At 37.9% G+C, this 26,453-nt stretch overlaps 1 protein-coding gene across 2 annotated transcripts in view; it reads left to right on the top strand.

Moving 5' to 3' along the window:
• The window catches only part of LOC126299352 (uncharacterized), a 192,454-nt gene extending 181,426 nt beyond the window's left edge, over nt 1-11,028 (top strand). The window contains exon 6 of one of the 2 annotated variants that reach the window (XM_049991207.1): nt 10,767-11,028. In XM_049991207.1, coding sequence (XP_049847164.1) covers nt 10,767-10,893 — 127 coding nt within the window. In that variant the 3' untranslated portion in view covers nt 10,894-11,028. The remainder of the gene's footprint in view (nt 1-10,766) is intronic. The other variant, XM_049991206.1, reaches the window with a different exon arrangement.
• Nucleotides 11,029-26,453: the final 15,425 nt, after the last annotated feature.

The raw sequence follows: 26,453 nt of genomic DNA, 5'->3' as shown, positions 1-26,453 counted from the left end.
CCCTCGTAGGGAACGTGCGGAGGCACTCAGATAAGCAACACAACATGATCTTCCAGGAGTGTACAAATGCATTAAAGTTGATGGTGGGATATTTGAACTTTCATCATTATTGTACAACAGCTGTAATGTGACACGTACAATAATCCATGGAAGTGAATGTGTTAAAAATACATATTTTTCAACCGATACTTTGTGAAATGTATATTGTAATGTTTAGACCTACTAACTGTTGTACATGTGTATACCTAAGAATTTACTGAATAATACATAAAGTAAAAAAACAATGTACATTAAATGTGTTTTATCTCAAAAAAGAAATGAAACCATTGGAATAGGGTGTATGTTCACACAAACATTTTTTCTTAAAATGAGTGATCCTGTCATATCCCTATATATTGACTGTTTCTCCTGGCACACCATGTATAGGGTGTAGTACAGTATGCTTAATTTTTGAGCTTTAGCTCACTTTTGAAAAAGTTTGTTTGTATTTGTCATATCATTGGCTGAGGGCACCAGTGGGAATATTACTTTCCAGTATCTAATTTATTTAATGCATTGCTTACAAAACTGATTACTAGCTATACCAGTTTTAACTGTGTAGTCATTATAAATAGCCCACTGGTCAAGCAATATTTAGCATCATGGCTAGGCAGTTGAATAAAAAAAAAAAAAAAAAAAAAAAAAAAAAAAAAAAAGAAAAAAAAAACCACGAATAATTCAAAATTTTTGAGGTTTTATTGAATTTTTAGTTACACTGGATCTCACAAACTAGACTATTTTCAGTTGTTAATATGTTACACTACATAGTTGCATTCATCTTTCTGCTTTCACTTTATTTTTTCTTACCTCAGTGAAATATGATGCCCGTTCATCACACCAATCCAATCCCCCCCCCCCCCCCCCATTTTTCCTCTCTTTTCTAATTTTATGTTGAATGTTGTTCCTTCTGTTTGTCTTTTTTCTGTGAATTCTTTGTACTGCTTTTTTCTTTCAGGTATTTATTATTACTTTTTTAATTTTCTTTTCTTTTCCACATAAGAAAATTTTGGTTCCAGACACATTTCACTGGTCACTCTGAGCTGAATTACTCTTTCTTCTCTATGGTATGAGACTGGTTTGATTCATTTGTAACACTTTTAATTCATTTTTCTGAGTCAGTTAATAACAACAACAGTGTTTATTGTCCCTTTGATTCATGTACCATTTACTCCATGGTATTACAATGTTTAAGCAGGCAGAGATACATTGTTCCGTGCTGCAGTAACACTAATTCTAAGTTCAGGTTTGTCATATGATGTAATTCACCCTTTTTATTACACACACACATTTCTTTTCATTAATGATGGGAATGCTTAACCTTTAACACTGCAGTGAATTGTGTATATTAGGAAATAGTAAAACAAACAGTACAACAATGAACACTGAATGTTCCTTCATCTGAAAAGCAAATGAATCAAATGTGAATCCATTAACATCTACATCTGAGTTAATTTATCTTAAAGTGATGGACATCTTCCCAACACATATACATGATTAAGGAGTAAACTGGAAACAGTTTGTTTGGTTAGTGCAATTCTTCAGCTCTCCCCAGTGTATATGATTTATGAAAAATACTTGTGTGTGTTGTCAGATTATTGTGAAAAACACAAAAAATATTTTGACAACAAACAGAGTTGTTTTATTAGGTGCACTAGTTGTTTGATGCCAGGACTCTGGAGTGGTCTCACGTATTTAGAGACAGAAAACACAATTGCCAAATTAGAGCAGCTGAAAATTATATTAATCAGCACTGGTTTAGCAAACCAGCAATTCCTTGTGCTCTCTAACCTGTACCAGTGGGTGGTTAGAGACAACCAAGGAGGATGCAGATAAGCTACTATCAGCTACACTTATATCGTATCATGCCAAAATGAGATCAGTACTGGGCAACATGTGTTCTCAAGCTGAGAATGTCATCAATATCACCTGTCATAAACCAGCTAAACAATCAGAGCATTGGAGACTGAATGTCACTGGCACACATATTTGAAACGTCATGACAGATTGATTATTTGAGAAAACTGCTTGACAGCTGTACACTCCATTGATTTAGGTCAAACAAAGATGCTGGGTTGGACCTTTAACTTCAGGGACTCAGTCATATAAGAAGCCACTGTAATAAAAATTGCTGAAAATCTTAGTAAGTGGCCTTGCTCTGCCAAGCCATATTGTGCAGTCAAAAACTTGCCACTCTGTTCTGTATTGGTGTTGTGTTTTCACAGCTCTGGGGATATGGGGGAGGTATGGTCAGCATTCAGTAATAAAATTATAAATGTCAGACAAGTAAGCAGAAACTAACTGAACAAAATGGATGTTCCACAGCTGTGGGTGGTGGATACTGTGACAGTAAGCTTGAGCACAATGCTGAAGTATGAACCTAGAGCAGAATGCGTAGGTCAGTGCTGTGGTGTGCAGAAGAAATGGGAAATATAAACAGATATAAACTGAAATCACTGTAGTGTCTTTGTATCAGTCTAGAGTCTTATGATAACTCAGTCTGTCATAGAAATATGTGCATGCCTGCAACAATAACTCACCATTCACCTCAGAACTTTTGTACAGTGTACAGTATTTGGCTTACTTTTGTTTTGGTCTATAGCTCATCACAGTTTTGTCACTATGTACATTTGGAAGTATTGTGTAGCTTCCCTGAGTCGGTTACTTCTTTACATTGTCATAAGAGATGACTGCAACTTATTATCAAATTGAATTGGCTGCATTCTCTCACTGATTTTATGTTAATGCCAAAGTAATGATACTGTTTGTGCAACTTTGTTATCTAACAATGATTTACCATATCCTTGAAAGATTGGGACAAAAACACTTCCAATGTATGGCTCTTTAAGGCAGACTGTTTCAGCTGGAGTGCCTGGCAGCTTGGAATTTGTGGGTAGAGATGGGAAGGAAAGGAAAAATAGCTGTTGCATGGTAGTCAGGATAACAGAACTATGCTGTATTGTGCTGCTTTGGCTGAGTTCCCCACATGTGGGCAGGGGTGGGCAAATGGTTCATGTATGCTCAGAACAAGGTGTGAATGAGGTACAATAGTCCTACTTCACAGACGGCCTACAGGTAAGCTGATTCGTGCTCATGGCTGTCAATGTCCTATGGGATAGAGTTCCACATCCTGTTTTAAGGTGATGATGCCAGTGTCACTCCACCTTTATTTTATATATACACTCCTGGAAATGGAAAAAGGAACACATTGACAGCGGTGTGTCAGACCCACCATACTTACTCCGGACACTGCGAGAGGGCTGTACAAGCAATGATCACACGCACGGCACAGCAGACACACCAGGAACCGCGGTGTTGGCCATCGAATGGCGCTAGCTGTGCAGCACTTGTGCACCGCCGCCGTCAGTGTCAGCCAGTTTGCCGTGGCATACGGAGCTCCATCGCAGTCTTTAACACTGGTAGCATGCCGTGACAGCGTGGACATAAACCGTATGTGCAGTTGACGGACTTTGAGCGAGGGCATATAGTGGGCATGCGGGAGGCCGGGTGGACGTACCGCCGAATTGCTCAACACGTGGGGCGTGAGGTCTCCACAGTACATCGATGTTGTCGCCAGTGGTCGGCGGAAGGTGCACGTGCCCGTCGACCTGGGACCGGACCGCAGCCACGCACAGATGCACGCCAAGACCGTAGGATCCTACGCAGTGCCGTAGGGGACCGCACCTCCACTTCCCAGCAAATTAGGGACACTGTTGCTCCCGGGGTATCGGCGAGGACCATTCGCAACCGTCTCCATGAAGCTGGGCTACGGTCCCGCACACCGTTAGGCAGTCTTCCGCTCACGCCCCAACATCGTGCAGCCCGCCTCCAGTGGTGTCGCGACAGGCGTGAATGGAGAGACGAATGGAGACGTGTCGTCTTCAGCGATGAGAGTCGCTTCTGCCTTGGTGCCAATGATGGTCGTATGCGTGTTTTGCGCCATGCAGGTGAGCGCCACAATCAGGACTGCATACGACCGAGGCACACAGGGCCAACACCCGGCATCATGGTGTGGGGAGCGATCTCCTACACTGGCCGTACACCTCTGGTGATCGTCGAGGGGACACTGAATAGTGCACGGTACATCCAGACCGTCATCGAACCCATCGTTCTACCATTCCTAGACCGGCAAGGGAACTTGCTGTTCCAACAGGACAATGCACGTCCGCATGTATCCCGTGCCACCCAACCAGCTCTGCAAGGTGTAAGTCAACTACCCTGGCCAGCAAGATCTCCGGATCTGTCCCCCATTGAGCATGTTTGGGACTGGATGAAGCGTCGTCTCACGCGGTCTGCACGTCCAGCACGAACGCTGGTCCAACTGAGGCGCCAGGTGGAAATGGCATGGCAAGCCGTTCCACAGGACTACATCCAGCATCTCTACGATCGTCTCCATGGGAGAATAGCAGCCTGCATTGCTGCGAAAGGTGGATATACACTGTACTAGTGCCGACATTGTGCATGCTCTGTTGCCTGTGTCTATGTGCCTGTGGTTCTGTCAGTGTGATCATGTGATGTATCTGACCCCAGGAATGTGTCAATAAAGTTACCCCTTCCTGGGACAATGAATTCATGGTGTTCTTATTTCAATTTCCAGGAGTATATATATATATATATATATATATATATATATATATATATATATATGTGTGTGTGTGTGTGTGTGTGTGTGTGTGTGTGTGTGTGTGTGTGTGTGTGTGTGAGCTTAGAAATGCAGCTATGTTTTAATTGTCCACCAGTGGCATATGCAGGCCCCACTTTACTTGTTAGCTCTCTGCTGAGTCATTTACATTTTCTGAGGTATCACAAGACTATGTGCACCAAAGCAACCATTTCATGGAATGAGGCACTATATACATAGTTTATAGAATGCTCATATTTCTTTGAAAAAGAAGAGACAGATAAACAAACTATCCCAAGTGTTATAATATATTCACACAACTACCAGATTACAGCAAAAGACACTAAACTATTGCAAGGAACTCTTGTACAGAATATGCTACAAGGAAGTCTTTCAAATTTGATTTGAAAATCTTACTTGTATTGCCTACATCCTTGTTTGTGTTAGAAGTCAATTAGAAATGAATACCACTCTGTACATAAATTAATTAAGTGTTATCCAACTGAAAATCACTTTTCTGTCTAGTGTTGACTAAACAGATGTTGCAGTGTCTTTTGTATAAGCCCAGGTTATTAGAACTGACTGTTTTAGAAACTGGGTCACATTCTGGAGGAGGCAGGGTTGAGATTCCTATCCAATCATCGAGATTAAGTTTGCCAGAATAGCTCTTTTGAAAAAGAAAAGATGTGATGAGTTTGTGTTCTGTCTCTAATAACCTGTTTGTCAGTGGGACATTAAACGATCATTTTTATTTCCTCCTTTGATGCATTATTATCCAAAAATACCATGGCACAGTATTTGTGCTGTAATATTAGTACTTGAACAGTGACCTACATAAACTTTGTAAACTATCATCTCATCGACAAATATAATTCAGAAAAGAAACCCCTTGCTATATTTAGTGAAAGATAGGTAGCATTTATTAAGAAAAACAGTGGAAGAACATTAGAACTGTATGCCCCTCCATCTTACCCATTTCCCGTCAACTCTTTAAAGACATTAGCCATAAACAGAACAGTTCCCTTGTTAGGTGACAATTGAGGAATACTTTCTGCTACTTATTTCACTCAGATATAAAAGGAGAAATTGATGAATTTTTCATGTAACTGTACAATAATGGATCTTATGCCAAAATAGTTCAACAATAAAATGCTTCTCTTAAATCAAACAAGATACCAGCTGCCCTAAATATTTTATTTGGTTCTGTGTGTACTTCCTAAGTCTACTGACAGGGATCTATCAGACCTGCAACAGGCTTGTCAGTGGAGGAATGAATTAAACCTTCTATTTAAAGCCCTTTTCTGCAGCCATATTATGAGGCTCACAAAAAATTGTGCGCTCTGAGCTCTGTTACGTTCTTTCATGGATCACTTCTCTTCTTATCATACACCTGGTGAATCACGAATGAACATTGCTCCACAGAACTGAAGGACAAAATAAATAAAGTAACCTAATGCATTAACTACTTCGTAGAAATGAAAGAAAGAGTGGGTGCATGTTGCAGAGATCTTCCAGTCGAGCCCAAAAAGTTGGACATCAAATCACATGTGGTCACATGACTATAATGCCACAAATGAAGGAATGAGAAAAGACAGTATTTATCAATCTGTGAGCAGTTACAGTGCACTGTGGTTCTGTTCATCAATACGGCATGGCTGAGAGACAACATCTGGATGACTTCACATGGAAAAGAATCATTAGGAAACTGGAAGATGGATGAAGTGTGATGAGTGTAACCCAGGAGTCTGGCATTGCTCACAGCATTATTTCACTTGCATAGGGAGCATTACGGACTACAGGCACTGCTGCCCAAAGGAGATGATGTGGTTGACCTTGGTCAAGTACAGCAGCAGATGACCGTACATTGTGCAATAAACAAGAAGTGACTCACACCAAACAGCAGATGCAGTTGCAACCACATTTAACAGGACTGCAAGGCACACTCCACAGCGGGATGACGTGGTGACTGCATGGGGTGGTGTCTTTTCCCAGTGACCAGTATGTTGTGCTCCACTGATACCCACATATTGGTAGCACTGTTTGTAGTGTTGTCAAGAGCATAAGTACTGGACCAACAAGGAGTGGGGTTGTGTGCTCTTCTCAGATAAGAGAAATTCAGTATGAAAGTGAATCTTGGTGTTCCATCATATGGAGAGAGATGGGAATATGTAATGCACCCAAGAACATTATTGAACGTGATCATTTTGGTGGTGCAGATGTTATCAAGAGAGGAGCATAATTTTGCATGAATGTACTGACCTCCAAATCTTTGAACACAGTAAACTAACTGGTCGACATTATTGTGACACTCTACTCTTTCCCCATGTGCATTTTTTCAGGGTTACATTTTGTTCTGACTTCATCTTTATGGATGACAATGCATGATCGCATTGAACAGTGGAGGTGGAAGACTCATGGAATGAGAAGATATTTGATGAATGGACTTGTCTGCCAATTTCCCTGCCTTAATTACCAGTGATCACATGTGGGATGCACTGATTAGACATACTGTAGCACATTCACATGCACCAGTGACTATTCAGCAGTTGTCAGCCGCACTAGGAATGGAATGCCACACCACAAGAATTCCTTACCTACCTTGTGGGCAGCATGGGAGGACATTTCAGAGCATGCATTGCCATGTGATCACACAACCTATTAACTACCATGCCCTGCATTTTGTAATGTCCAGGGGACCATCATAAATTGCAGTGACTTCAGTGTAATTATTGTCTTTAACTACAAATGTCATTTCTGATCATTTCATTGTGTATTCCCTCAGCTACTTTCTGTACTATACAGTAGCAGTTCTTTCAAGCTATGTTACTTGGCAATGGCACATCATGTGGAAGCTACTTTTGTCCTTAGGTTTTGCATATCACTGTATTCATTTTCCAAATATGTGGATGCAATACTCTAAACACCTCTCTCTGCCCAGAACCGTGTCTTGCAGCACACTAAAGAGGGACAAACTGTTTTGTGAATCCTACTACTCTCTTGGTGTTAACCTTAATTTTAACCATTCAGACAGTGTTAGTGTTTATTAGTATCGACACTATTGTCCATTACAAAATCATATAATGGGGTTAGTTGGTTTCTTCATTTGAGAACCCCTAACCCAAAGATCTCCAGCTTTTGTTTTGCTGTTAGATTTGATCAACTTGGATCTTAGTATTTAGAAATTCATTGTAGTAACTACTTATTTTTTTTTATCATGTCCTCCATGTTCCTCATCTCAGTGATAGTGCATCTGCAACTGTTATAATAAATTTGATTAAATTTCAGAGCCAATTGAACATAAATGTATTTGTTCTTATGACCAGTTTCAGGCTCTGGGCTATTATGAATTAGTCATCTATTTATCACAACAGGAGGTGTGTTATGTGTCACTCAGTGTATAGGGCACATATGTTACTTGTGTCTGTTGTCATCCACAACTCCATTTTTTTTTGCCCCCCATTCCATTTTGTCTCATCCCCTCTCTGTCCCATATTGTCTCCTACTTGTCCTGTCTCTTCCCCAACCACATCCTGTCTCAACCCCGTGCTGTCCTGTCAATTCCTGCTGCCCCCCCCCCCCCCACTCCATCCTGTTTTGTCACCACCCTGTCCTTCCTTATCCCTCACTCTGTCATGCCATATCCCTCCCTCCCCCCTCTCATGTTCCCTGATTCCCATCCTATCATCTAGCATTCCTCATCATGTGTCATTTCATCCCCTACCTTGTGGCATCTCATCTTCCATCCAGTCTTGTATTACCTCCTGCCTCCCCCCCTCCTGCACTGGTCACACCTTGATCCTCTTTTCCTTCTCCTCCTCTGCACATGATATTAATGTGTCTAACAACAATGTTACATGTACTGCATGAGCGGTTAATCCAGCTCCAGGATAATCACAACAGAACGTACACCCAATGGTAATTTATGATTTTACTCTAAATGTAATTTCCTGTACTCAGTTGCTACACTGTAGTATTGATGTTTCTCAGTTTTCAAGGTGAATTCTTATCACTGGAACAGTGAACTTTGCCTGAGAAGCTGTTTTCAACATTCAGAATAGCCACAACTGGGATGAAAGAAACCTTCATACCAAACAATCTCATGGATTTCACACATATTTGGCACCAATATACTTTTATTTTTATTTCATTTTAATTTATTTTTCTTATTATCAAGTTCTGTGGGGTCATACAAGCAAAAGCTACTTATTCATGAACTGAGTCAATATTTCGTTTACAGATTGGTCATTACAAGATTTGTAAACAAGAGAATTAAAGAATTAACAAAACATGACAAAAAACCTGAGAGAATGTTAAAATAAGTAACACATTATTGAGAGAAGTTCTGAACTACAGTGAGGAGCTTCTGTACAGATTAAAAGCAATGTGCCACAAGAAAACTTATCAACTGGGATTTTTGTACTCTGGGATTATCACTCACTTTTCTCAGTTCTGCTTGAAGACTACTGAAAATGAAAGCTACTGAATAGTTCACACCTTTGTGTACAATGCTTAAGGAAGTGTTATCTAAGTTTGAAGTTTGTGAACTGACATCACAGATCAGTCTGGATATCATTTCTGAGGCTAAGAAAATTCTTGACAAGTGCATAGAGCTGTCTCAGAATAGAACACAGCACGTGATTATAGGTGAAAATAAGTAAAGTAAGCAGACCTCTACATTTCAGTGACAGGGCATATTAGTTTTGTGATGAAGATAGTAGCATTGAGTTTCTGCACAAGATCTTGATCATAATAATGATACTCCCATGTGGTGATAAAATCTTGCTGTACAGCCTTATCCCACACTAAATGGATTGGAGGTATCTGATTTTTATGCAAGAACATCCACTGGATGAAGAAATGTGGCTTCATTCTGATGGCACAGCAGCATGTTTTGTAGTTCATCCAAACCTGTTTCAAAGGAGCATCAGAGAAGAGGTGGCTAGATTATGGTGGACTGCATTCTTGTTCACAAGGTCTCTAGAGTTTTCTCCTATAGACTTCTTATGGTGCAACTGCAAAGGGTTTCTTATTTACAAGATCATTGTAGAGTTGTAGGAAGGCCTGGTACCTCAAGTTATACATCTTCACTAGAACCTTGGTCATAACAACAATGTAAGCCTCTTGAATTGTTCCCAGTGGTCACTGCTTGTGTATGAGACTGACATTGATTCTAATGTTACTCTGTGATCCTTACACATACAAGTAATTTCAACTGTAAGAAAGAAAAACACTAGTGTTTATAGTGACAACAGAAGACTTAACACAACATTGCCACATGTTCATACATATACATGTACTCATTTTACAGCAGGTTCTTATGATTACAATTACTGTCTTGAAACTATTAGAGGAATGGTGTATTGTTTTACTCATAAGTAATAGTGATTTCTTGCATTTCATGAAATACAGAACTTCAGTACATAAAACAGTTCAGTACTAATAACTGTTAAATACAGATCATGCTTTGCATTCTCAGTGTATGAATATTTCTTTGTACAGTGCTTGCAATGAACTTATTTTTATGCATTCATTTCAGTAGCTCTTTGAGATGTCGTCTACCCATAAATAAATACTTTACAGCAGAATATATTTAATAAATTTGTAGTTAAAAGAAAATACATTGTAGTTCAGAGGAAAATGTTTGTCTAAGCTGCAACTAAGCAGAAAGTTTAAAAACTTCCTGCAAACTAAGAGTGGCAGTAGATATTGTTGCAGAATGAAAAGTGAGACTGTATTATCCTCTTCAAGACAGGCATGATAACTGATATTTATTATCATGAAGTCCACACCAGATCATCAATATAAAATGAGTAGTAGTTATGTAAGACTGATAAACTGGAAATGTAAAAACTCAAATCCATTTTTACATATTGCATAATATGTGGTCACTGGACTGAACAAAAAATAAATATGCAGTATATTGACTGTAGCTGATGTGAGGATGTATAGTAATTGTTTTAAAGTAACTGGATGACATGTTTCATATATTTCATATAGATCCTTCTTCAGTAAAATAATTTTGACATCAAATTGTGAAATTACAGCGTAAATAATTATGTAATAGGTTGCCAGTATTCTGAATAATAATCTAAATATGTTTTGTTTGCAGGGTTATGGAGCTACTTCTTCCTCCAGGCCCTGCTAAACAATTACAAAAAATCCGGCAGGCAGCATCTAAGAGAGAAAAGTGTGCATTCGTGCAATGCAGGTTGAAAGCCAACAAGAAAACACGATGATAACTTTTTTTGGTTATTTATATGCATTAAAATTCTATTTATTTCATACACCATTCATCATATATTATACCAAACATTCTATGTATATATGTAAAAACAACTTTATTTATTTATAAAAAAAAGTTTAAACTGAAACTTGTTTCATTTAAGGTATGGGATTACAATACAATGTGGAATTCAATTAGAAGATGTATTTTATTCATTTTCTACTGTAACATTGTATTCTGCATCATGAAAGGAAATGATAAAGTCAATAACTAAAGAGGAGTACATGAGGCATAAAAGCAGAGATTGGTTCTATTTTAAAATATCAGTGAAGTAAAACTGTTCTGCTAGCCATCCTACTACAAAACAAACACTATACATATTACTTAAATATGTCTGCTTGTGTCTGTGTATGTGCGGATGGATATGTGTGTGTGCGCAAGTGTACACCTGTCCTTTTTTCCCCCTAAGGGAAGTCTTTCCGCTCCCGGGATTGGGATGACTCCTTACCCTCTCCCTTAAAACCCACATCCTTTCGTCTTTCCCTCTCCTTCCCTCTTTCCTGAAGAAGCAACCATCGGTTGCAAAAGCTAGTAATTCTGTGTGTGTGTTTGTGTGTTTTGTTCATTGTGCCTGTCTGCCGGTGCTTTCCCCCTTGGTAAGTCTTGGAATCTTTGTTTTTATATATTTACAATGATTTTCATTACTTGTGAACACAAAGAATGATCAGAGGGCCCTACACATGCACCTGTTTGTCAGCCAACTGACTGACTAGCCAGTTGAGTAATTCCAGTAAGGCAACACACATCTGGACTGATTTCATTCAATGATTACATGGCACCCTGCTTGTATCACTGGTTTCAAAATGTTTAACTTACGTTCATTGAGGTTATGTTCAATGATATTCCACTTGGTATTATACAGAAACAGGAAATCGGATTTGTCTAGGCTGTTTGATAGCTAACAATCCCAAGAAAAAGCCAAAAGAGAACTGTGGGCAAAGGAATGGGTAATGCAAAGTTAAAAATTCACTCATGCTGTGTTACTGATACTTAAGGAGCTAGAAGCCCATGAGATTTGAAATTATTTAGGAATGGATGAAGCATGCTTTTTGGAGCTGCTGAATGTTGTCAAATTTTAATATGTGACAAGAAATAATATGGAATGAAACTCCCTGGCAGTTAAAACTGTGTGCCGGATCAAGACTCGAACTCGGGACCTTTGACTTTCGCAGGCAAGTGCTCTTCCAACTGAACCACCCAAGCACGATTCATGCCCCGTCCTCACAGCTTTACTTCTGCCGGTGCCTCATCTCCTACCTTCCAAACTTTACACAAGCTCTCCTGTGAACCTTGCACAACTAGCACTCCTGAAGGAAAGGATATTGGGGAGACATGGCTTAGCCACAGCCTAAGGGATGTTTCCACAATGAGATTTTCACTCTGCAGTGGAGTGTGCACTGATATGAAACTTCCTGGCAGATTAAAACTGTGTGCTGGACTGAGACTCAAACTCGGGACCTTTGCCTTTGGCGGGCAAGTGCTCTACCAACTGAGCCACCCAAGCATGAGTCACACCCTATCCTCACAGCTTTACTTCTGCCAGTACCTCTTCTCCTACCTTCCAAACTTTACAGAAGCTCTCCTGCAAAGTTCGGAAGGTTGGAGACAAGGTACTGGCAGAAGTAATGCTGTGAGGACAGGGCGTGAGTCGTGCTTGGGTGGCTCAGTTGGTAGAGCACTTACCCACAAAAGGCAAAGGTCCCAAGTTCGAGTCTCGGTCCGGCACACAGTTTTAAATTGCCAGGAAATTTCATATCACTGCACACTCCACTGCAGAGTGAAATTCTCATTCAGGAAGAAATAATACATTTGTGAGAGGAGCTGTAAACTGTGAGGAGTGGCCATTAGCTACATTATGGTCTCTTGTATGCTGGCAGAAGTTACAAGGACCTGAAATGAGTGCACTTGTATCACCACAGTTATTATCTTAAATGATTCCTGAAATCTGGAACATGTTTTATAGTTCCCTGAGGAAATATGCCATGGTAAGGCAAAGCAAATAAAATATGATGTTCATATAAACTTTATTGATTTATTCATGTAGGTTGCGTAACATACATCCCTTATAATTATAAGAAGCTCATTTCAGATTTGAAGAACAAAGACCACAAATAGTGGCGGCCAAATCGTCTAATACATGCACCAACATGTACATAAGAAATTAAGCATTTAGCTACTGTAATTACTACATTGCTCTTCATAGCAGAAGGCATGGCACTAGGCTCAATTTAGGGGAAAAAACACTTCTACAATGAAGCTGATATATTTATATCTAAATTAATAATAAAACTGTAAATCCATCATGTATGTCTGTTTGTTTGAACATTCTAATTTCCAAAATTGTGAGACAAATTTTGATAGGGTTTTTTACAGGTAACTTCAGCATACCGTAAAACAACATATAGGCTATTTAATTAAAATCAGCTAATGGAAAGGAAGAGACAATATAACTCTTTGAGAAACCTATTTACTCTTCTGACATTTGAACTGTATCATACTTGTGAAAACACTTTTATTGATTAATATCTTCTATATAATTAAAATGTTAAATGTGATTAATACAGTCATCATACTAACATTATTAAACTTTAAAGTAACTCTGACTGTTATGTTTTGACCACTAAACTGCTGAATCAATTTTGATGACATTTGGTATGGAGATACTTTGAACCATAAGGAAAAACATAGGCTACTGTATAATAAAAAAAAATAGACACTGCAGTGAACATAAATTACATCACCTGTCAGGTGGTGATGCACAGTGAAAGAGAGGCAACAACATCACCAGAGTGAAGGAAATTGAACAGCCCCCCATCATGTTTCCAGAAATCAAAAGAAAGAGGCATGAAATAAGATAGAGACTAATAATGCCTAAAATAACTATGAAATAAAGTCCAACTGTTAATTTTAAGTAGTTACTGGCAGAAGCAAAATACCACAGATAATGATGAGTGAACACTTGGCATACATCATCTTTCAACAATTACTGTAACACATCCATACAAATACTGCAGTCCTAGACTGCATGAAATTAACAATAAGAAGAAATAGTCTGGAGTATTTAGTTTAGTTTCAGTGTTTGTGTGGTATAATACACCCTTCAGTATACATAAGGCGCATCCAATAAAGATAAATTCAAAATCAATTGGAGATATGTGTAATACACAAGCTCTGGACAACAAACTTAAAAGAAAAAAGTACTGGCAAAAGTTTGATTTCTTATAAATTGTATTTAGAGTATGGTTATAAATTTGTATTTGAAATAAGTGGAATAACCTGTATGCTATGTGTATTAAATATGTAAACTCTGACTCAGGGCTTGAGTACATTATGACCTAACCCACCCAACTAGTTGGGTATAGAATGAAGTTGTTGTATGGCTATTTAAGTCTATGCCTTTAATACTTATGATACTGGCTAGGTGAACCAGCTTTCTTCTGAATTAGTTTACCGCCCTCTTATTTTATAGATCCAGATTTTGCAAAATGACTACCATGTATAAAGTCATACAAAGTTTGTTTCACAGAATAATTTGCACTTTTTCATTTACATACAAAGTGCTCCTACCATAATCTGAACCTATAACTTCAAACAAGTAACTATCTGTTAACAGTAAATTACAGACTTTTCACATCTGTAGTACATATTTTATAATGTGAAATCATACTTCATTAAAAATTTCCAGATAGCAAAAGAAAAATGATTATTGGAGTAATGTGTATTGCAACCCTCAGAAACTTAATAACTTATTTTATTACTCATAAAAAAGATGTACTTCATCATACCTTCCATCCAACAACTACTGTAAGTTTTCAGTCACAATAAAAACCTCTTATATTGTGCTACTGGCATTTCGGAGATGTCATGAAGTACAATGCAAGTCTTCGTCAGTCTTCTCCACTGCCACAAATTTATTGGGCTATTGTATGGCTTAAGGTATATTCTATGGAGAATTTAGATGAAACAAGCTCTGTTATAGAAGGAAACTAATACATCAACATATGCAAAACACTGCACAGTTACAGAACATGTAAATGTATACACACCAATCTTCAATCTTTTTCAAGATGTGTGCATCCATTTATACTTTGAGCACACAGCAGACACAATTCCAAAGAGGAATTACACAATTGTGTAATCCATACATGAAGTCTCTAGCTTTCAAAATAATTGCAGAGTTACTTGCAGAAACATGGCAGCTAGTAGTATGACATGGTACCAGAGGAGCACTAAATAACATGACACAGCCTCTCCATGTATTCTCTACCACTTTGTTCCCAACCAGCCAACCAACGTCAAGAAAAACCAGTGAGTTGGTTGACCAAAGCATTCACATACACACAATTTGCCAATTGGTTGGTTGGTGCATATGTAGGAGCTTAAGCAGTACCATATAGAGCATATTTCCATAGTTCCATCAGTGGTCTTCAATGAATTCACAGAAGACAGTTTACATTAGTGGTGTGTATTTAGTGGACATACTATTTAACCAGTAAAAACTGGAAACAAAGGCAAAACTAATGAAAACAAAGTTTGCTGCTCAAATTTGATGCTATTCTGAGCACTGGTTCTCTTTCTACAGCATTTTGAAACTGGAACTTTAATTAGGGAGACCTATTTATATTGTATTTATATACCCTGTATATTGAAATATGTGTACCCTATGTCCTTCTGAATGTTTATTAGAGTATCATTTGAAAATATGAAGCAAATTAGTCAAGAAATTTTCCAGATTTTTGTTAAAGATGTCGCCACTTTTTATATAAACAGAGACTTGTCTTTATATAGTAGTCTATTGCCACACACATAATTATAAATCTCTTAACAATGCAGATGAAATCTAAAATTAACCTGTGAAAGGAATTCACATAGATCTTTTTTTTTTTAAAAAAAATTATTTATTGTTCCATGGGACCACATTAAGGAGAAGTCTCCATGGTCATGGAACGAGTCAATACATGGAATTATAACATGATTGTAGAAACAGATAAAATGAAATATAAGAAACATATTCAGTTGTAGATTGTAGAAACAGATAAAATGAAATATAAGAAACATATTCAGGCAACAAGTCGTTAATTTAAATAAAGAAAACGAAGAATGTAACACTGGAATCTGCTTAATTTTTTATCTCTTCCAGGAGCTCCTCGACAGAATAGAAGAAGTGAGCCATGAGGAAACTCTTCAGTTTAAACTTAAAAGTGTTTGGGCTATTGCTAAGATTTTTGAGTTCATGTGGTAGCTTATTGAAAATGGATGCAGCAGAATACTGCACTCCTTTCTGCACAAGAGTCAAGGAAGTGCATTCCACATGCAGATTTGATTTCTGTCTAGTATTAACTGAGTGAAGGCTGCTAACTCTTGGGAAGAAGCTAATATTGCTAACAACAAATGACATTAAAGAAAATTTATACTGTGAGGGCAATGTCAAAATTCCCAGACTATTGAATAGGGGTCGACAAGAGGTTTTCGAACTTACACCACACATAGCTCAAACAGCCTGTTTTTGAGCCCAAAATACCCTTTTTGAATCAGAAGAATTACCCCAAAAAATAATACCATATGACATAAGCGTATGAAAATATGCGAAGTAGAGTACTTTTCGTGTTGAAATGTCACTTATTTCAGATACTGTTCTAATGCTAAATAAAGCGGAATTTAGTTTCTGAACAAGATCCTGAACATGGGCTTTTCACAACAGCTTACTATCTATCCGAACACCTAGTAACTTGAACTGTTCTGTCTCGCTTATAATATGCCCATTCTGTCTGATTAAAATATCAGTTCTCGTTGAATTGTGAGTTAGAAACTGTAAAAACTGAGTCTTACTGTGATTTAGCATCAAATTATTTTCCACAAGCTACTAACTTATTTTATGAACTACATTATTTGATAATGTTTCAATATTACACAGAAGATCCTTCACTACCAAGCTGGTGTCATCAGCAAACAGAAATATTTTTGAATCACCTGTAATACTAGAAGGCATATCATTTATAAAAATAAGAAACAGCAGCGGCCCCAGCACCGACCCTTGGGGAACGCCCCATTTAACAGTGCCCCACTGTGACTGAACATCACTACCACTCTCAATATTGCGGAGAATTACCTTCTGCTTTCTGTTATTAAAGTAAGAGGCGAACCAATGGTAAGCTACTCCCCTTACTCCATAATGGTCCAACTTCTGCAGTAATATTTTGTGGTCAACACAGTCAAAAGCCTTCGTTAAATCAAAGAAAACCTCTAACATTTGCAAACTTTTATTTAATCCATCCAAAACCTCACAGAGAAAAGAGGCTATAGCATTTTCAGTTGTTAAGCCATTTCTAAAACCAAACTGTACATTTGACAGCAAATTATGTGAATTTAAATGCTCCAGTAATCTTGTATATACAAGCCTCTCGATAACTTTAGCAAACACCGATGGCATAAAAATAGGTCTATAATTGTCAACATTATCCCTGTCTCCATTTTTATAAAGTGGCTTCACTAGCGAGTACTTTAATCAGTCAGGAAACCGTCCACTCCTAAAGGTAAAGTTACAGATGTGGCTAAGTACTGGGCTAACATACATGGAACAATACTTTAGTATTCTGCTAGATACCCCATCATATCCATGAGAGTTCTTGGTCTTTAGTGATTTAATTATTAACTCAATCTCCCTCTTGTCAGTATCATGGAGGAGCATTTCAGGTAACAGTCTCGGAACACTTTTTTCTATGAGCGCTATATGATTCCCTGTTGGAACTAGGTTTCTATTTAGTTCACTTGCTATATTCAGAAAATGATTATTAAATACTGTACATATATGTGACTTATCAGTAACATGGACATTCCCACTACACACTGATTCTATATCCTCGACCTGTCTCTGCAGACCAGCCACTTCCTTTATGACTGACCATATGGTTTTAACTTTATCCTGAGACTTAGCTATTCTATCTGCATACCACATACTTTTTGCCTTCCTAATAACTTTTTTAAGCACCTTACAATACTGTTTGTAATGGGCTGCTGCATTTAGATTGTGACTGTTTCTAACGTTTTGATATATTTGCCACTTTGTTCTACAATATATTCTTATCTCTTTAGTCAGCCACCCAGGCTGCCTGTTTGTGCTAGTACCCTGTTTTGAACGTTCTAATGGAAAGCAACTTTCAAAGATCACGAGAAAAGTCTTGAGGAAAGCATTATATTTATCGTCTACTGTATCAGCACTACAAACATCTTGCCACTCTTGTTCCTTGATAAGGTTTACAAAAGTCTCTACAGCAACTGGATCTGCTTTCCTAAAAAGTTGGTAACTATATTTAACATGTGTTGCAGCACAAAAATCTTTTAGACTTAAAATTTGTGCATCATGATCTGAAAGGCCATTCACCTTTTTGCTAACAGAATGCCTTTCTAGTAATGAGGAATGAACAAAAATATTGTCTATGGTTGTTCTACTGTTCCCTTGCACTCTCGTTGGAAAGAATATGGTTTGCGTAAGATTATATGAATTAAGGAGGTCTACCAGCATCCTTTTCCTTGCACAATCACTTATACAATTAATATTGAAGTCACCACATATAACTAACTTTTTGTATTTCCTATAAAGTGAACCAAGAACCTCCTCTAGCTTTAGCAAAACTGTTGTGAAATCGGAGTCTTGGGATCTATAAATAACAATAGTAAGAAGTTTAGCTCCACTAAATTTAACCACACCTGCTCAACATTCAAACACCTTTTCAGTGCAGTACTTTGAAACATTAATTGACTCAAATGGGATACCGTTTTTCACATACATGGCTACTCCTCCACACCTCAAAGAGCTCCTAGAAAAACTGCCAGCCAACGTGTATCCTGGTAAAGGAAGTGTCTGAATTATCTCCTTTTTTAAGAAGTGTTCAGATATACAAATAATTTTAGAGTCAACATCTATACTGTTACTTATTTACATTAAAACAGGAAGACATGAACTTATTATGGCATATGATGGAGATTGTGCCTAGTTGCTAGATACATAACTGAAAAAACATCTTTGTAGGTGGATTAAATCTGATATAGTTCTACAATGTATTGTTTTCTCAAATGTGAAAACAAATCAGGCTGCCCCTTCTTTGCACCATCTATAGATGTAAACACCAGTCCATCATTATAAAATCTCCTACATGTGTTTGGCTATACATAGTGGTACTGTGACAATGTTACAAGTATTCAGGAATGACGGAGAAAGATAAATGTATCAGTTTGAGGTAAGAGACATGCTCCACAAAAGACTGAGTTGGAAGTTGTGAGTGAAAATCATTCTGATACCTCTGACAGTAGAATGCATGCATTTGTACTGTTGTTGATAAGATTGTGGGGTGTAAAACTTTCAGAGGGTGTCAGTATGGAACAAAACAAGAAAAAAAAAAAACCCTAACGAACGTGGGCTCTAAAGTGCATGCCTTAAAAGCTATTGTCACTTGTCCATCTCCAATACTGTGAAACATATCTCTTCTGTCACAAGCTCTTGGGTTTCCATATTTGGAGCTGGTAGAATGAACTAAAATAAGAAAAAAAGTCCAGTAATCATGGTCTCTAACATGCATACCTTCTGAGGTATGGTCACTTGTTAAGTAGAGGATGGATAAGTGCTCTTAGCTCTTAAGATATGCATTTTAAAGCCTATATATACTTATTTTTTTCTTGTTTTGCTCTATACCACTACCTCTGAAAGTGGCTTATCCTACAATCTTAACAGAATACCAGTAGATTTATTACACTGGCAGAATTATCAGAATGTTTTTCCCTTATAACTTTGGACTCAGTCATTTGTGGACCAGGACCCCTTGACTCAACTTGTGTCCATCATCCATGAAAGTTTGTAACATTAACAGGGAATCACTCTACATACATTCTCCATTTAAAATTGCATACTGTATGGGCCTTTTAATTTGAAACATTAACAGGGAATCACTCTACATACATTCTCCATTTAAAATTGCATACTGTATGGGCCTTTTAATTTGAAACTATAACATCATGAAAAATAAATGACCACAGCAGACTATTCACAAACAAACAATGCTCTTGTACATAAACAGGTTTTTGAAGAACATGTTACTGCAGTAGAAAAATCTGTGCCCAGACATATTTGACCAACATATACAAAAGCTATCTTATAACACTTCCGAAGTACAGGCAGTCAGAATAAATTAGTTACATAAACATAGAAGTGGAAGTTTATCTCACACTGAAGGATACATGTTGCATGTGCAGCAACATTAAAATCTGGAGAAACGTTAGTTGAAAAAATTTGTTATTGTAGTTGTAGTCTTCAGCCCAAAAACTGGTTTGATGCAGCTCTCCATGCTCTTCTATCAAGTGTGAGCCTCTTCATCTCTGAATAACTACTGCAATTTACATCCTTCTGAATCTGTTTACTGTATCCACCTCATGGTCTCCTTCTACAATTTTTACCCCCACCCATCCCTCCAATACTAAATTGGTGATCCCTTGATGTCTCAGAATGTGTCCCCTTCTTTATATCAGGCTGTGCCACAAATTTCTTGTCTCCTCAGTTCCATTCAGTACCTCCTCATTGTTGTTGTTGTTGTGATCTTCAGTCCTGAGACTGGTTTGATGCAGCTTTCCATGCTACTCTATCCTGTGCAAGCTTCTTCATCTCCCAGTACCTACTGCAGCCTACATCCTTCTGAATCTGCTTAGTGTATTCATCTCTTGGTCTCCCTCTACGATTTTTACCCTCCACGCTGCCCTCCAATACTAAATTGGTGATTCCTTGATGCATCAGAACATGTCCTACCAGCCGATACCTTCTTCTAGTCAAGTTGTGCCACAAATTTCTCTTCTCCCCAATCCTATTCAATACCTCCTTATTAGTTATGTGATCTACCAATCTAATCTTCAGCATTCTTCTGTAGCACCACATTTCAAAAGCTTCTATTCTCTTATTGTCCAAACTATTTATCGTCCATGTTTCACTTCCATACATGGCAACACTCCATACAAATACTTTCAGAAACGACTTCTGACATTTAAATCTATACTCGATGTTAACAAATTTTTCTTCTTCAGAAACGCTTTCCTTGCCATTGCCAGTCTACATTTTATATCCTCTCTACTTCGACCATCATCAGTTATTTTGCTCCCCAAATAGCAAAACTCATTTACTACTTAAAGCGTCTCATTTCCTAATCTAATTCCCTCAGCATCACCCAACTTAATTTGACTACATTCCATTATCCTCGTTTTGCTTTTGTTGATGTTCATCTTATACCCTCTTTTCAAGACACTGTCCATTCCGTTCAACTGATCTTCCAAGTCCCTTTCTGTCTCTGACAGAATTACAATGTTATTGGTGAACCTCAAAGTTTTATTTCTTCTCCATGGGTTTTAATACCTACTCCAAACTTTTCTTTTGTTTCCTTTATTGCTTGCTCAACATACAGATTGAATAACATAAGGGATAGGCTACAACCCTGTCTCACTCCCTTCCCAACCACTGCTTCCCTTTCATACCCCTCGACTCTTATAACTGCCATCTGATTTCTGTACAAATTGTAAATAGCCTTTCGCTCCCTTTATTTTACCCCTGCCACCTTAAGAATTTGAAAGAGAGTATTCCAGTCAATAATGTCAAAAACTTTCTGTAAGTCTACGAATGCTAGAAATGTAGGTTTGCCTTTTCTTACTCTGTTTTCTAAGATTAAGTCGTAGGGTCAGTATTGTCTCACGTGTTCCAACATTTCTGCGGAATCCAAACTGATCTTCGCCGAGGTCGGCTTCTACCAGTTTTTCCATTCGGCTGTAAAGAATATGCGTTAGTATTTTGCAGCTGTGTCTTATTAAACTGATAGTTCGGTAATTTTCACATCTGTCAACACCTGATTTCTTTGGGATTCGAATTATTATATTCTTCTTGAAGTCTGAGGATATTTCGCCTGTCTCATACATCTTGCTCACCAGATGGTAGAGTTTTGCCAGGATTGGCTCTCCCAAGGCCATCAGTAGTTCCAATGGAATGTTATCTACTCCCGGGGCCTTGTTTCAACTCAGATCTTTCAGTGCTCTGTCAAACTCTTCACGCAGTATTGTATCTCCCATTTCATCCTCTTCTACATCCTCTTCCATTTCCATAATATTGTCCTCAAGTACATCGGCCTTGTATAGACCCACTATATACTCCTTCCATCTTTCTGCTTTCCCTTCTTTGCTTAGAACTGGGTTTCCATCTGAGCTCTTGATAATCATACAAGTGGCTCTCTTTTCTCCAAAGGTCTCTTTAATTTTCCTGTAGGCAGTATCTATCTTACCCCTAGTGAGATAAGCCTCTAAATCCTTACATTTGTCCTCTAGCCATCCCTGCTTAGCCATTTTGCACTTCCTGTCGATCTCATTTTTGAGACGTTTGTATTCCTTTTAGCCTGCTTCATTTGCTGCATTTTTATATTTTCTCCTTTCATCAATTAATTTCAATATTCCTTCTGTTACCCAAGGGTTTCTACTAGCCTTCGTCTTTTTACCTATTTGATCCTCTGTGGCCTGCACTATTTCATCCCTCAAAGCCACCCATTCTTCTTCTACTGTATTTCTTTCCCCCATTCCTGTCAATTGTTCACTTATGGTCTCCCTGAAACTCTGTACAACCTCTGGTTCTTTCAGTTTATCCAGGTCCCATCTCGTTAATTTCCCACCTTTTTGCAGTTTCTTCAGTTTTAGTCTACAGTTCATAACCAATAGATTGTGGTCAGACTCCATATGTGCCCTTGGAAATGTCTTACATTTTAAAACCTGGTTCCCAAACCCCTGTCTTACCATTATATAATCTATCTGATACCTCCTCATTAGTTACGTGATTTATCCATTTAATCTTCAACAGTCTTCTGTAGTACCACATTTTGGAAGCTTCTATTCACTTTTTGTCTAAACATTTTGGAAGCTTCTATTCACTTTTTGTGTAAACTGCTTCACTTCCATACATGGCTACACTCCACACAAATACCTTCAGAAAAGAATTCATAACACTTAAAGCTATATTTGATGTTAACATATGTCTCTTCTTTAGAAATGCTTTTGTTGCTATTGCTAAACTACATTTTATATCCTCTCTACTTTGGCCACCATCAGTTATTTTGCTACCCCAATAGCAAAACTCATTGACTACTTTGTGTCTCATTTCATAATCTAATTCCCTTAGCATCATCTGATTTTATTCAACTACATTCCATTAACCTTGTCATGTATTTTGTTGATTCCAGTGGGCAGAACTACATCATCAGCAACCCTCAAAGTTTTTATACCTTTTTCTTCAATTTTAATTCCTTCTCTAAAGTTTTCTTTGGTTTCTTTTGCTGCTTATTCAGTGTACAGATTTAATTACATTCACAATAGGCTACAACCATTTCTCACTGATTCCTTTTCATGGTTCTTGACCCTTACAGCTGCTACCTTTTTTGTGCAAATTGGAAATAGGCTTTTCTCACTTTATTTTATCCATGATACCTTCAGAATTTCAAAGAGTGTATTCCAGTCAACATTATCAAAAGCTTTCTCTATGTCTACAAATGCTATAATGTAGATTTGCCTTTCCTTAACCTATCTTCTAAGATAAGTTGTAGGATCAGCAGTGCCTCGCATTTATCTGGAATCCAAACTGATCTTTTCCAAGTTCAGCTAGTACAAGTTTTTCCATTCTTCTGTAAGGAATTCCTATTAGTATTTTGCAACCATGACATATTAAACTGATAGTTCAGTGATTTTCACACTTGTCAGCAACTGCCTTCTTTGGAATTGGAATTATTACATTCTTCTTGAAGTCTGAGGGTATTTCGCCAGTCTCATGTGTCTTGCACATCAGATGAAAGAGTTTTGTCATGACTGGCTCTCCAAAGGCCATTTGTAGTCCTGATGGAATATTGTTTACTTTCAGGCCTTGTTTTGACTTAAACCTTTCAGAGCTCTTCAAATTCCTTTCACAGTCTCATATCTCCCATCTCATCTTCATCTATGTCCAATACTCTTTTTATAATACTGTTTGCAAGTTCATATCCTTTGTATAGACCCTCTACATACTCCTTCCACCTTTCACCTTTCCCTTATTTGCTTGGGACTGGTTTTCCATCTGAGCTCATGATATTGATGCAGCTGCTTCTCTTCTCCCCAAAGGCCTCTTTAATTTTCCTGTAGGTGCTATCTATCTTTCCCCTAGTGAAATATACTTCTAAATTCTTACATTTGTTCTATAGCCATTCCTGCTTAGCCATTTTGCACTTCCCGTCAATCTCATTTCTTGGATGTTTGAATTCCCATTCACCTCCTTGTTTGCAGTATTTTTATATTTTTTCCTTTCATCAGTTACATTCAAAATGTCTTGTGTTATCTAAGGATTTCTATTACGCCTTGTCTTTTTAACTATTTGATCCTCTGCTGTCTTCACTATTTCATGTCTTAAAGCTACTCATTCATCTTATACTGTTTTCTTTTCCGCTGCTCTAGTCAACCACTGTCTAATTCTCCCTGTGAAACTTACAGCAACCTCAGGTTCTTTCAACTTATCCAAGTCCCATCTACTTAATTTCCTACCATTTTCCATTTTCTTCAGTTTTAATCTACAATTTATAACCAATGAAAAGTTGTCAAGAGTCCACATCTGCCCCTGAAAATGTTTTTCTAAGTCTTGCCATTATATAATCAATCTGAAACCTCAAAGTGTCTCCGGGTCTCTTCCACATATACAACCTATTTTTAAGATTCTTAAACCAACTGTTAGCGATCATTAAATTATTTTCTGTGCAAAATTCTACCAGGTGCCTCCCGTTTTGATTCTTTTCTCCCAGTCTATGTTCACCTACTATTTTTCCTTCTCTATCTTTTCCTACTGTCGATTTCCAGTCCTCCATTATAGTTACATTTTCATCTCCTTTAACTATCTGAATAATTCTTTTATCTCATCATACATTTCCTCAATCTCTTCGTCATACGTGGAGGTAGTTGGTATATAAACTTGTACTATTGTGGCAGGTATGGGTTTCATGTCTATCTTGACTACGATAATGCATTCACAGAGCTGTTCATAGCAGGTTACTGCAATCCTGTTTTCTTCTTATTATTATTTTGTGTTTAGAACCCTGTATTCACCTGACCAGAAGCCCTGTTCCTACTGCTACTGAACTTCACTAATTCCACTATATCTATCTGAGACCTATCCATTTCCCTTTTCAAATTTTCTAACCTACCTGATTGATTAAGAGATCTAACATTCCACACTATGATTCATAAAATGCCAGTTTTGTTTCTCCTGATCATCACATCCTCCTAAGTATTCCCTGACCAGAGATATGAATGGGGGACTATTTACCTCCAGAGTATTTTACCCAAGAGGAAGCCATTATCATTTAACCATATAGTAGAGCTGAAAGTACTCAAAAAAAGATACAGGTGTAGTTTCCTCTTACTTTCAGCCATTTACAGTACCAGCATAGTGAGGCCAGTTTGGTTCATGCTACAAGGTCAGATCAGTCAATCATCCAGACTGTTGTCCCTGCAACTACTGGAAAGACTGAGGCCCCTCTTCAGGAACCACACGTTTGTCTGACCTATCAACACACACCTCTCCGTCAAGGCTGCAGCTATGATATGGCCATCAGTATCGCTGAGGGATGTAACCACCCCCCTGATGGCAAGGTCCATGAATGAAACTATTATGACCACTTTATTTGGGCTTCGAACATGTGACTAAACTGTCAGTCACCTACTATTGACATAGTTACTAGATTATTTCTTTGTCAAAAAAAAACTGGTTTTTATCAAGATCAAAAATAGTTTGTGTGGAGGAAACTGAAAAGTTATTGCTATTACCTACAATATCTGTTTCGATACGGTTCATTAGGGTGCATTCAGAAGTAAATTGTGCAGCTGAGGTTATCTGTAACTCTTTTTGAAACAATGTTTTTAGGTGATTAATTTTAATTTATCACTCATTTGCCATTTAGTTTTAGCATGCGGGACATTTGATGTTTTTATTTCTCAGTTTTTCTTGATAATATGTTTATGTAAACTAACAACCCTTTTTATTGCACAAACACAAGATGCAGTAAATGATATGATGGAAAACAGTGTTTTATCATCAGTATATTGCTAATCTACATACTTTAGAAAGCAGTTCATAGCAAAGAGTCATTCACAGCATAAGCACCAATAACCCACACAGAGTCTGTGAGAGAAAACCAGGTATGGTAGCAATATTCATCTTCATTGAGTCAGTCCACCTATTCTTAATGGTAAACAGCTCAGGGGGGTACCATGAGAGTGCAGATGCTGTTGTGGTGACCTGATATTATCCCAAGTACAAGGCCAAGTACCATGGCCTTCTGATAGATCATGGCCTGTGATAGCATCACCCTGTTCTTGTGAGGGCATAGTACCACCTGGTGATAAGCTATCCCAGCTACACAGCTATATCTGCAAAGTCCTTATTGATGGTGCTGCTGGATGCACAAAGATGTACACACATCAAAAAAGTTT

Source organism: Schistocerca gregaria, chromosome X (genome assembly GCF_023897955.1).
Source record: "Schistocerca gregaria isolate iqSchGreg1 chromosome X, iqSchGreg1.2, whole genome shotgun sequence".
Classification (NCBI taxonomy): Eukaryota; Metazoa; Arthropoda; class Insecta; order Orthoptera; family Acrididae; genus Schistocerca; species Schistocerca gregaria.
The sequence above is the reverse complement of the archived record's forward strand: the minus strand, read 5'-3'. Positions and strand labels throughout refer to the sequence as shown.